Here is a 13600-nt window from a genome sequence, read left to right as displayed (position 1 = left end):
GAGATGCTGGAGCGGGTCCAGAGAAGAGCAACAAGGCTGGTGAAGGGACTGGAGCACAAGTCCTATGGGGAGAGGCTGAGGGAGCTGGGGTTGTTTAGCCTGGAGAAGAGGAGGCTCAGAGGTGACCTCATCACTGTCTATAACTACCTGAAGGGAAGTTATAGCCAGGTGGGGGCTGGTCTCTTCTCCCAGGCACTCAGCAATAGAACAAGGGGGCATGGGCTTAAGCTCTGCCAGGGGAAATTTAAGTTGGATATCAGAAAAAAATTTTTTACAGAGAGAGTAATCAGGCATTGGAATGGGCTGCCCGGAGAGGTGGTGGATTCACCATCCCTAGAGATCTTTAAATGCAGATTGGACGTGGCGCTGGGTGCCATGATCTAGTAAATGAGCTAGAGTTGGACCAAGGGTTGGACTCGAAGATCTTGGAGGTCTTTTCCAACCCAATCGATTCTATGATTCTATGATTCTTGCAGAGTTACTGTACTCGCTGCCTATTTGTCAGTAATTACCTAACTGCAAGTCTTGGTTTAGTAACACCTCAGACAGTGGAAAGCCAGCAGGGATCTGAGGTAAATGGACACATACAATCACTTTGTACTTAACAAGATTAAAGATACAAAATAGGTTATTTCTTAAACTTGAGTTTTTCAAGAATCCATCCTGAAAAACAAGCATTGTTTTTCCAAAAAAGGCTACATTACAACCAAAATCTTAATTGAAATCAGGAAATTTGAATATATTAGATCATAAATATTACAGAATTCCTAAGTCTTGCATTCAACCTAATTTCTTTATCAACAAGCTTATTCATTATGGTGCTAAATTATCAATTTAAAAACAGTTCTATGGTTATAACATAAAATGCATAATTAGGAAAAATATAGATGTACTGTCTTACTTCCTCAGGACAATTTTATTCCAGTGCTTTTTTCCTCTGGACAGAGGAAGCTATTGTATCTGAGCACACAACAGCTCTTTCATAATAGAAAAAGTTACCAGCATGCACAGAAGTTGCACCAAGAACAGGGGCTCTATACAATGTCCAGAGCCTGTTGAGGAACACACAGCTTTTATATGCTGGGGATTACAGAGCACAACCATCTGGTCAGCTTTCAGGCTAAATGAGCCCATGCTATCCTGGAGGCCAATTTGCACGACTGATAAAAAAAGGGCTATTATACATCTGTCTCAGTCATGCCTGATGTTACGGTTTTAGCAACACTCGCCTCTTCTAGGATTATTTCAAGTTTTATACTTTAACAATACACTTACTTCTATGGGTACAACTGGCATTGCTATGTACTATATAAATGCTTCTCTTGCTTCATTATGTAAAAGTAAGATTTAAAGGATAATGGCACTAAACTGACACTTTTTACATTGTTTTTAATTCCTTCTTCCAATTTTTTACAAGATTCATTATCACAGAAGTCAAAAGGTGAAGGATTAAAAGAAGTCTTCACATAAAAGCACTAAGGATTGATATTTAATGAACTGTGAGATGTAAATCAATGCACAACAGCACAGTTTAAGCTTGAAATACTAGGATAACATTTATATTAAAAATAATTCACCTACAGATAATACAGTCTAGTGTTTATTGTATGTTATGGAAGGTACACTTGAATTTCAAAAATTTAAAACATATAAAAAGTGGTTAAGGGCTAACATGTTATCGACATGTGATAAATGTGTAAGAATGTTTAATATACAGCAGGGTACAATGGTAGTGTTAATGCCAACAGGGCACCACAGAAGTTAGTTTAAAAAAAATTTCCACTATGCTTTATACAAACACCACCACTTGCTGTTGTTTAAAAGTATCTGGAGAGGGATCGCTGTCTGTAGGATAAGCAGTCCTGTAACATTTTCAATGTTAGATAGTGTCAGAGGACGTAGATCGGTGAACATTTCAAAATAAAACTAGAAATGCTGTAATTACTTCACAGAAATGCACATCCAATATTTGTTTTTCAATAAGAACAATAGGTACAAGATTATAACTCTCCCTATATGAAATAATTTACACACAGATGAAAGCTACACTATCTAAAATAATCACTAAATACATTTTTCTTCTGGGAAATAAACAAGCGATTTTTGTTTTGCATGATCAATATCAAAAAACATATAGCATAAGTAGTATTTTTAAAACATAACTGATGCTCTACAGTTAAAAAAAAAAAGAAAAAAATGGAAGAAATGAGAAAAAAGATTTTCCATGAATGTGCAACCTAAAATCAACCAAGCTTATATTGTAGTACAACCATATTAAGAAACCACTGATCAGGAATACAACTTTATGGAAAAAGTTTATAATTCACAAAACTGTTCATCAGGCCATAAAGTAAAATAGCTCCACAGTTTACAGATAAAACTGAGGCCACATAGATGCGTGCTATGTCTTATCTCCAGTAAGTAGATACTCAGGCAGAGGATGTGACACTTTGTTTGTAGACAGCATGGTATGCGTTTCTCAGCAAGACGTAAGGGAAACAAGACTCCAAGAGATCCATTGTCAGGAATGGAGACTCCTGCACAATCTGAAAAATACCAAAACCACAAGATTTTGCAGAACACCTTCTACTGCCTGCTGCTGATAACCTATTTTGAAGTAGATACTTCTGGCCTGCCCTACACCATCCACATATTTCAAGGCAAAAATAAATAGCACAAAGTTTAAACGTAGGGGAGAAACACTGCTATAAACTCACTGCTTGTCAAAGCATGTATTTTCCTTTCCTATACATGCAGTCTTCTTCCAAAAGATACAGAATACTGAAATGTCTGAGCAGAGAGGATTTTCTCCCACATACTCTGAACACTGCTTCTTTAATGTGAAATTTAATTTGGTATATATTAAGTGAACAATGAAAATGATCTGAACAACATGATAAAATGTTCTGGGCAACAAAGGACAATGCAAAAATGTGTGCATGTGTTTGGAGGAATGAAATAAAAATAAATCCTGAACATTGAAAAGCCAGGAAGAAGGACATTCAAAGTTATTTCCACTGGTTTGTGAGCTGCAACACCCAAGGTGACACCCGAAATCCCCTGGCTGAATGAAGCAACATGAAGCCTCTTCCTAAAGTTAGTAGCACAAGCAAAACACACAAATGCTCTCACCATGTCTAGAAGTAGATAAACAGATTCTCTGTTTCTTGTAGTAGTTTTGTCTGTCTCCTGGCCAATCTTCAGCAGACTGGATGATGCAAGCTATGTAAAACAAGTATTTCAGAGTAATAAATAAAACAATTCATTGATGGGCCTCTGCTATCTTGTTACACACAGCCAAGGCCCTCTAAGTTATACTAATACAAAAAAGTAGCATTATTAAAGTAATCCTGAGCACCTGAACCAGTGGGCTTTAGTCTCAGTGAGCCCTATTTGTTTATTCCTAGTTGTGTTTAATAAGTGATATGTGCTATTTCAATACAAAAAGGAAATAAATTTATTGCAGAGAAATTTTAATTGTAATCACTGGCTGACAATTATAAAGTCTACTGAAATAAATGACAGAACTCCTATGGGATCAAGACCTCACCTCTCTGTCCTTTTCAATACACTTATCAAATTACTTCATTTTTCTAAGATTTCAAGTGATTGAAGCTTTTATTGCTTGAAATTATACTCACTTTGCAATAGAAGGAAATGTTACATTTTACTGCCTAAGCATTAAAGAAATGTAATCCTAACTGCTAATGAATAGTATTTCATCAAACCACAAGCAACCTATTTTCATGGTTTTAGAAGATATCCTAGAAACTTCTAACATGCACTTAGGTATTTACAAGCTCAGGATCACAGACAACAGTAAAATACTTAATTTACAGATGCCTTGATACTCCATGTTTTCATGTCTTACAGATATTTGAGAAAAACCCCTTCCAACTTTCAGATATACAATCATCATTTATGGTCACACCAAGCACTGGCAATGTGCCTAAACCACATGTTTACCAGAAATGGATTTTAAATTAAAACACCAAGTTCAAAAATCTAAACCAATATTCCTCTTGAACAAACTCTGTCATTAATCAATTTGTAATATGAAGTCATATACACACTTCAAAAGATTCTTAGTGCATACTCATCGGCATTAAATAACCTCCTAAGTTTCTTCCATATTTAATTAACTTGGATAGGAAAGCAGATCACCTTCAGAAATACATTTTTTCTCAAGAGAAATGTTTTTCTTTCAGACTAACAGTAAGTGATACGTACAAGGTGCTAGAGAAGAAAGGTTACCAAAATATCCAACCTTCAAGTCTGTGCAGCAAAAGCTGTGGTCTGAAAGCAGCCCATGAACACTGAAAAAATGCAAACCTCATACCAAAAGTGGTTTTATCACATGAAACTATACTGGTTTCCTTCACTTGTCAAATGTATGCAACTTGATACAACCATTTCTCTTTCATCTTTTTCAGTTAGTAGTTGCATTAGACAAGGTCAATGGCCATCGGGTTTTTTTCCTGTTTTACAAAATGCAATAAATTTCCAGAAGTGAAAGAGTCTTTTAAGGAAAAAAAAAGTTTCTATGAACTTCTACTTACAGAGCTATCTCAAATAAGGAGGGAAGGGATATTTTTTTCCTATTTCAGTGCCAAACAAAAAAATCAAGAACCACTCAAAACCAGTAGCAATTTAAAAAAAATAATGTGAAGCTGCTGTTTTAGCCTCTAGTTTCCTTCAAGCACTGGCTAATTAAGAGCCACTTTAAAAATTCTATTTCTACTCAAGCAACACATCAAAATATATTTAAAACACATCACCATCACCTAAAGGCTTTTGATTTTTTTCTGCGTATCACTAAGGATTTCAGCAGCTTTGATCTTCAACCTACACTGAAGCATAAAAATGTCCTTTTCCCAGCTAGCTCTGTAACGTGCTGCTGCCCAGCAGTTCACGTTTAGGAAGGGCAGGCACGTCAAGAGGTACAGTACAAGAGTCATTCTGGAGTTCATTTTACTTTTTCAAAGAAGGTAACTGAAGTGTTCAACTTTATGGGGAAAAGTCTGCTAGACAGAATCTTGATTTTATGTGCATTGCACATTTCTTTTTCCAGTCATGGCCCACACAATGTGAGATGGTACGTGCTAAAATACTAAAGACTGTACTGAAAAAAAAATTATGACACTTGTACTGATTTGCTCCTGTTGTTTTCCAGCATCACACAAAGCTGACTGTAAAGAACTACTGCTACATTTAATCTGTGTATAGACATGTACTAACAATATACTTCTCTCTCGTGCACTGAAAGTACATTTTAACAATTAGAAATAAAGTTATACATACAGCCAAAAACTCCTTAAGCCGATCTTCAATGCTTCCCTTGTGGATGGTAAACAAAGCTGCAGCAATCTGGTTGATAGCTTTTGCCAAGCAATGAATGTTGTTGCAATGCCCTAAACAAAAACATAAACAAACCGTATTTGAAAATGACAGTATTCTTCAGAAAACATCATCAAAGACTAAAGAGACTTGTCACAATGAAAGAACTTTTAGCGTCTTGCACAATGGGAGCAAAGCACTCTTGCACATTTGCTATCAGGAAAGCCACCAGAAGTACTGATCTCCCTTCCAAATCCTATAATGGTGACAACAACCAGACAAAGGTACCCCGGGCTTTTAGAAATAAGGCAAAGGAATATATTGTAAGTTTATTTGGTTTGTACAAAACTTACCAGTATTAACACTTGACTAGGCTAAAAGACAGGTGCAGGAAGGACTTTTTCAAGCTCATTGACCATTTCTTTCCCCCTCTGTGTAAATCAAGAAGTCCTCATGCCCAGACAGCAAGACCAAGAGACCCAAAGGCACTCAAGAACGTTACTGTTGAATTGCTAATTGCCATACATAACATCTTGCCTAAAGTCTGCCCAGGCCTCAGAGCCCCGTTTCCAAAGAGAGCAGATGAACTGCTCCTCAGTAAGCCTGGAATCTCTTCTAGGCAAATTAAGTCAAGTCTACCACTTTACAACAAAATTAACACACACTTAAGCAAGTATAGTGGGGAAATACTAGCATGTGAAAAGGAGTGGTCTTCGAAGGGGTTAACAAGCTCTCAAGCATGCTGACTCTTACCAATTCTTTTTGACCACTGTTGAGCACTGGGCTAATTTTTTCATTCAGTCATTTATCTTAACTCCAATTTTCATGATTGAATAGCGAGGTCAGCTGGACTCCATCACTCCACATGAGAAAAATCTGTTTTTCCCCATGCATGTCACTATTGTTACTTCAAATTAATTATATCTGTCATTTCATTGCCCAATTTACTCAGTATCACAATATGTCTCTGCAGCTTTTCACTCCTTTAATATCTTCAGTAACTTTACATGATATGAAATTTTCTCATCTCACTCTTCAGGCTATATCTAAGTGCTATATGAATATGCCGACCAGTGAAGATCCTTGTGGGTCTCCACCAGTAGGCCACAAGAATTGATACTCCTACTCTGTCTCTTATTTTTATGTGACTATCAGTCAACAACATCTGCTCTGCTTAATTCAGATTTAAATTTGTATTTGTTTTTGAAGAGACTTGTTTGTTGCTTGTGTTTTTTGTGGTTTTTTTTTAAGTCACTTCATTTTTATGTCTCTGGCTGTAGAAGAAGCATCAGCCAGGGAATTCAGCAGAGGAACTGTTGTTTCCAACCTGCAAAGTTTTAAGTATTTAGAAAAGGCTAGTGTTCTACTCCAGCCTCCAGCTGACAAATTAGCTCTCTAGCCTGGTATTTGACTAGCAGTTCAGATTCCTGACTGTGAACAAAAGTAAAGATCTGTTAGTGTTTGAGCCCAGAACTAGTGGAAAAAGCAGACTTGATCTTGAAGAAGGCAGAGGGAATGCAGACAGTGCTACAGCTGTCCATGCACTGCCTGTATTTGGCAGATATTTCTTGCCAGATTAGAAAGCTGAAACTCCTTCAAATCTGTGAGTTGTTCATGGATAAATTCAGGATTTGTCCTGGGAATTTACTTCATCAAAAGCAGCATTTATTAATTTCACATTCTGGAAATAGCATTTATATTGTTTCAAGCCAGATGTTCTACAATAGGGTAGAACACAAGAAAAAGTAGTATTATGCAAGGAAGGCAGGAATGACAAGGTCTATTCTGTTTGTTCAGTTATTTTTGTAGAGTGAACATTCTTTATATATTCCTTTTGCCAGACTGTTTTGCTCTCAATAAAAGAACCCACTCAGTAAAGAATTATGCAACACAGAGGCCACGTCTCACAAAATCAGTACCAACTCCTAATACAGTTTTATTTGAGTTCTAGATGTAACTTCTCTCCAGTCACAGTTTCATGCCACCTTATTAACTGCACTTACTTTAAGAACTCACTTTGAAACAAGGCTTTGTCAGACTTCATCTTAAGAGTTATTTAATGTAAATAAGATCACAAACTGGAATATTTAAGCTACATGATACAAAACAAGCAGAAGATAAGAACTGTCCGTTGTTTCAGCCTGCTAAGAACCTGAGGACTAAAAGGGCCTTGGGAAGAGAAGGAGGCTGAAGAAGGCAAACCTGCATGAACTCTACCCTGCTGGAGAACCTGTAGGTAGCCTGACTCATGTTCTTAGAAATAAATTTGCAGAAGGGTAAATGTGAAAACATAATCACCAGTAAAACCTTTTAAGTCACCAGTAAAATTGCCCCCCTGACAAGCCATACAGACTCTACATTAGGTAAGAAACTGGTAGCACGAAGTCCTTCCAGAGAATTTCTTTCACAAAACTATAACCAATGAATATATAAGAGATGTGGTCTTACACACACATAAGCAAGTTCATTTTGACTGAGTAGAGACAGCCAATCTGATTGTCCTTCAATGAGCAAGATTCTTTCCATGCCCTCCACCAATTACATTAAATATTCCCTGCTCTTGACTATATTATGAGATTTCCACTCAGGCATTGTGGCTTGGAAAAAGCTTGCAAAGATCAGTAGAAACAGTATGAGTGCAGATAACATGAAACAACTTTGCAGGTTACAGATTGTTCTCCCCATTCCTCAGGAAAAGCTGTTAACTTGAAAATTTGTAACATTTCAAATCAATTTTCGAGAATTACTCATTGCATCAGATTTATCCAGTTTTTCACAACTGGAAAAGGCTACACAGTCTTTATAAAATGAAACTAGAGTTAACAGATCCCTAATCTCTCAAAAGTGAACAAAAGGCTGATTAACTCCAATTAAAATAACAACCTTGGGTCTCTCAAAAAAATGTGATTTGCATATCACACTGACACAGAAAGCTTTCAGAATTTTGGTATTTTCCTGGTACTTTACATTTTCAGAAGTCAGTCTACACTTTGTGAGTTACAATTTTGAGTGAATTAAAAATAGTGCAACTTGAAAAAATAACTGGAGAAAACATGCTGTACCCAGTAAATGGATGCAGAATAAACATGGTCTTTTGTGTGAGTCATGCTACACATCACAAAGGAAATAGCTTGGACAGCTGAAAGGTGACTTTTATATGTGTTGGAACAGTTTGTCAGTGTTTTTTAAACTTAATTTTGTCAGAAAGAGAACTTTTTTTGTGAATTATATGCAAGGAATTTCCTTGAGGCAAAGATTATTTTTTTCAATAAGAAAGTGGAACTGCTGTGTAGGAAATAATTCTGTTCACAGCTTGCACCCTCCAGATTCTGTTTTCAAAACTTTATGCTTGGTCATATGAACAGCATATTAAATATAGAAAAGATACATCATATGACTGACCCAAAGCCAATGTAAAGATGACTAAAACATTATGCCTATTAGACTACAGAGACTACATTATTACATAATAAGTCTCACCCTAATTAATGCAGAATGTGTGCACCAGCAATTCCACACGTTAAGACAAGATTGCCCCCTACAGTATCTGAACTGTTCTGAAAATTTCAAGCACAAAATTGCTTTTTCATGGAAGTTATCTTGAAAAACAGTCAAGTAAATGCTTTTAAAGTACTTTCAGAAGAATCTGCCTGGATTAGGGCTAAGTGATCCTTACATTTTGCTTACTATAAAATGTGATTACATATTTAAAGCAAATGTATTCAAGGTACTCCCAGGGCTATTGTGAAGACAGAAGCATTCACAGCAAATATTAGATGACTCTACATTACCTTCGATGGCAGGGCTATACTGAGACATCACATTACTAGCCAAAGTCGGCAGGGAGACAGCCACGAAGACCATGAGAAGGCAAGCAATTTTATATTCTTCCTCTGGACTAATGTTTTCTAAAAACAAAAACAGTTAAGTTCTTTCATTAAAGAAGTTATCTTAAAATGTTTGCTTTCAACTGCAGGTAGATTAGAATGTAAAATGTTTACCAAAACTGAAATTTAAACCCCAAACCAAAAAAGTCAATGTTTGTATTGTGAAAGGATGAATATTATGTCAGTCTTGCCAAAAGGCACAGGGTGGAGCTGCAAAATGTCCAGTCTGATATCTACCAGAACAAAGGGAAGCTGATGCCACCCTCTCACTTTTAACCATTCAGTTACCAAGACTTTATTATGCTGAGCAGAATAGTAATCTTTTCATGCTGGTGTAAATCCAGTTACTGCTCTGAGGTGAGGCAAATGAGCAGAGGGTGATGGTTAACTTACCTCAATTCTCACAAAACTTTGTGCTTTCAAAAACAGCATCATCATCACACATTACAGAAGATTAATTTTAAAAAGTCAATTGGTGACATACAGAACTTATTTCAATGAAAGCTGCATTACTAAAAGCAAAGTATTTCAAAATGTAAAAGATGCTTATCAAAATATGAGATAACAGTTATGAGAATATACAGAAATTCTCTCTCTTATTCACCCAGCTTAAACATTTCATAGCTGTACCACAATGGAAATAATCCATTTAAAATGCCATTTTAGATAGTAGGTATCTTACAAAGACATACTTCTGTATATGCATTATATATTGTCCATATACATATAACAACACTTTGGGTTGGTTTTTTTTTTTAGGTGCACAAAGAAATTATGCTTCACACTTCAGTTCAAATATTGAAATGCCCCTTGGAATGACCTTTATTTTCCCCTCCTGAAAGAACTACTGTTAAAGCAAGAAAAAACAACTTCACATTTAAAATATTTATGATTGGGGTTAAAACAGTAATTACCCACGACACACACAGGAAAAAAAGGAATTAAATACTCAGTAAGGAAGAAAGAGAAAAAAGCTGAAGACTGTCAAAAAAGCATTTAGGAGTCTTAATTCGTGTCTTTGAACCTGCCAGAGTAAACAAAACTGAAAATCTTGGACAGCAGTGTCTTAAAGCAAATAAGAGGAAGCACTATACATGTTAGAGCATTAATATGTGTATTTTACCATGTTTTCCCTTGCAAGCTCCATGTTACCATTTGTATAACACACCGGTAAGTGTTGTGAAATTCATGACTTGTATTCAGCTGACATTTCAGCTCCTAACATTTACTTAGGTGACAGATTTGTTACAGATTTATGCAACAGAACTGATCAGGTCAGCAGTTGTTCACAAGAGAGTCCTGATGTCATTGTCCTTAAATTACAGGAGTTTTCACCATTAAATTCCTTCAACACCTACCTGTTATTTTCTTCTAGAGCAACAAGTCAATTCATGTGTATTTGAAAAGATTCTCAAGCTAACAATCAGCGGGCACAAATAATTCATGCTCTTATGCCATTTATGAAGCTCATTGAAGGAATACAAAGGACTCGAGATATACAAGTTTCCTTCTGGCACTTTAAACACTTCTATGCCTGGGTACATTTCCTTTTTTTGCTCCTCCTAGTTGTTGGGGTTTTTTAACATTTGTATTCTTTAAATTGGACCTTCTTACCTGATTTTTGGGAAGACAGTGCTACAACCAAGGCAGGATCAATCTCACAAGGCAATCCAGCAGCTGATGACAGTTCATATACATTCATTGCCACCTGAGAACCAGAACAAAGACAGCACTGAATGCTTTTGTGTAAAGATGATGAAGCACAGTGTTGCTGCCATGTTTAAAATGTTCATATTGAAATTTGAGGCACTAAGGAATTTCAGAGATTTGGCAAAAATAAGATAGAGACTCTGGATTTGGTTTGTTTCTAACCTGCACTAAGCCAGCTAGGTCAGTACTTTGTGAACCAGATTGTAATTTCTGCATGTCAAGCCAAACAAAGTTCATATACTTTCCTACATTACCTCAAAAGCAAACACCCTGACTTCCAATTAGCTATTTCGCTATCTTTCTGTATTGTTCAAAAGAAAGTAACACATTTTCTTAACTAGATCTACAGTATCAGCTAACATTTACAAATACACCATTTTTAAACAAAAGCCCAAAGTCACAACTTGGTGAAACAGAGTAAGGCAGAAATCATACAACATTCAAATTTCATATAGATTCACTGTTCAGAGATTTCAAACACCATGATTTAGACTCCAAGCACCCCTAACATTTGGAGGAACTAAGAACATCTTGAAATGTATTGCATTTTCCAGCCCATCCCACGATGTATCTTTTGTTATTGCTAACAAGCAATTGTTTCTCTCTCCATTTACTATTTTGACAAAGTCTTTGAAACCAGAGTTCAGATGAATCTCTGCAAAAACAAGTTTACATCCAATAAAAAGAACTACGTGAAGCACTAGGAATGAATATTACTGCGTTGGTGAGGCCACACCTTGAGTACTGTGTTCAGTTCTGGGCCCCTCAGTTCAGAAAGGATATTGAGGTGCTGGAGCGAGTCCAGAGAAGAGCAACAAGGCTGGTGAAGGGACTGGAGCACAAGCCCTATGGGGAGAGGCTGAGGGAGCTGGAGTTGTTTAGCCTGGAGAAGAGGAGGCTCAGAGGTGACCTCATCACTGTCTATAACTACCTGAAGGGAAGTTCTAGCCAGGTGGGGACTGGTCTCTTCTCCCAGGCACTCAGCAATAGGACAAGGGGGCACGGGCTTAAGCTCTGACAGGGGAAATTTAAGTTGGATATCAGAAAAAAATTCTTTACAGAGAGAGTAATCAGGCATTGGAATGGGCTGCCCAGAGAGGGGGTGGATTCCCCATCCCTGGAGATTTTTAAACGCAGATTGGCCGTGGCGCTGAGTGCCATGATCTGGTAAATGGACTAGAGTTGGACCAAGAGTTGGACTCGATGATCTCGGAGGGCCTTTCCAACCCAATCAATTCTATGATTCTAATATCTGAGAAGTTTTACACTTTGCCCATAAATTCTCATGTATAGTTGAGCAGCTGCAGGTAGCAAACGTTGTGCAGACTATCCTTACTAGTCTGCTCCAGCCTGGCATCTGGACAAGGGCTGGTTCACAGCCAACAGGTTAAAAAGAATCAGAGAATTGCTGGAAGGACTTTAAAGATAACCTTGTTCCAAACTCCTGTAATGGGCAGGGACACCTTCCACTAGATCAAGTTGCTCCAAGTCCTGTCCAACCTCGCCTTGAACACTTCCAGGGATGGGGCAGCCACAGCTCCCCTGGGCAACATGGTGCCTCAACACCCTTAGGAATTTTTTCCTAATATCCAATCTAAACCTACTCTCTTTCCATTTGAAGCAATGCCCTCTTATCCTGAATAAACAGCCCAACAATTTAACATTAAAAATATTCAAGTAAAAGGAGAAGAGAATTTTGACAGTCATCCCAAATAGTAAATTTCAGGGACAGAAAAATAAAAATAACATTTCATAACAAGTATTCATTTCTTCAATAGCTTTAAAACTATTTAAGTTTTGCTTGGTAAATTCAGTACATAGGAAATTACTATGTTATTATGTTCTAAAAAAGGCCCAGTTGGGCAATTGTCTCAATCCACTGTATGATGCCTTGTTAATATCTGTCTGTTGACATGCCCTCATTTAAGGAAAAAAAAAGTTTGCCTTATTGTCCCAAAAGAAGGTTTTGTTGCCTGCAGTTGCACTGTTGTATGTGACAAGGCCAAGAGAAGCTCAGAGCTGGTGATTGTCCACAGGACTTAATTGTTAGCAGGCTCTCAGCACAGTCCTGGCCCTTCCAACAAGCTGTTTTCAAGACAAAGCTCTGGCAGAGTTCCAGGCGAGTACATGTCAGAGTTCCCAGTATTCCTGACAAGCACTATGGAAAAGATTACACTGGTTTGGCTCCTTCCCTAAGCAGAGTCCTCCAGCATTATCCAGGCAAGCTAATTGCTCTCCAACAAGCCCACACGGCATCGCACCGCACCACAGGACGTGGCATCATGCGAACACCAGCATGGTGCAGTGTTCCACAGCACTTGGAATTTATTTCAGACACTTCTAACTAGAAGAAAACCCACACCAACACACAAAATAGGTGTATTTGAGAATCAGAGAAGAGCTACAGCAGAGAAAACCAACAGCCAAATATTATGTGAAGCAGAAGCAAGTAGGTAGTGCTACATGGCAAGACCCAGACAGCAGCGCTCAGCAGAGCTTTATTTAACAGTGGAAAGCTTTATTTTTTTGCCATCCAGTGATGGATTTTTTTTGCCCATCCAATCATTCCAGTGACTGTAAATTATTCCACTGACTTCCAGAAAAGCAGCAGCAAGTACTGTGCTTTCTCGTATCTGCTGACACAAACAAGTTCAGCAACATTTTTG

At 37.4% G+C, this 13600-nt stretch overlaps 1 protein-coding gene across 4 annotated transcripts in view; it reads right to left on the bottom strand.

The window, feature by feature from the left end:
• Positions 1-1467: 1467 nt before the first annotated feature.
• Positions 1468-13600, bottom strand: part of NCKAP1 (NCK associated protein 1) — a 62143-nt gene continuing 50010 nt past the window's right edge. For all 4 annotated transcript variants that reach the window (XM_071561609.1, XM_071561610.1, XM_071561612.1 and 1 more), the window contains 5 exons: positions 10839-10932; positions 9129-9245; positions 5302-5411; positions 3133-3222; positions 1468-2546 (listed from right to left, as the gene is read on the bottom strand). In XM_071561609.1, the coding sequence (XP_071417710.1) occupies positions 2430-2546; positions 3133-3222; positions 5302-5411; positions 9129-9245; positions 10839-10932 (528 nt within the window). In that variant the 3' untranslated portion in view covers positions 1468-2429. The remainder of the gene's footprint in view (positions 2547-3132; positions 3223-5301; positions 5412-9128; positions 9246-10838; positions 10933-13600) is intronic.

Source organism: Pithys albifrons, chromosome 8, assembly GCF_047495875.1.
Source record: "Pithys albifrons albifrons isolate INPA30051 chromosome 8, PitAlb_v1, whole genome shotgun sequence".
In the NCBI taxonomy this organism is placed as follows: Eukaryota; Metazoa; Chordata; class Aves; order Passeriformes; family Thamnophilidae; genus Pithys; species Pithys albifrons.
The sequence above is the reverse complement of the archived record's forward strand: the minus strand, read 5'-3'. Positions and strand labels throughout refer to the sequence as shown.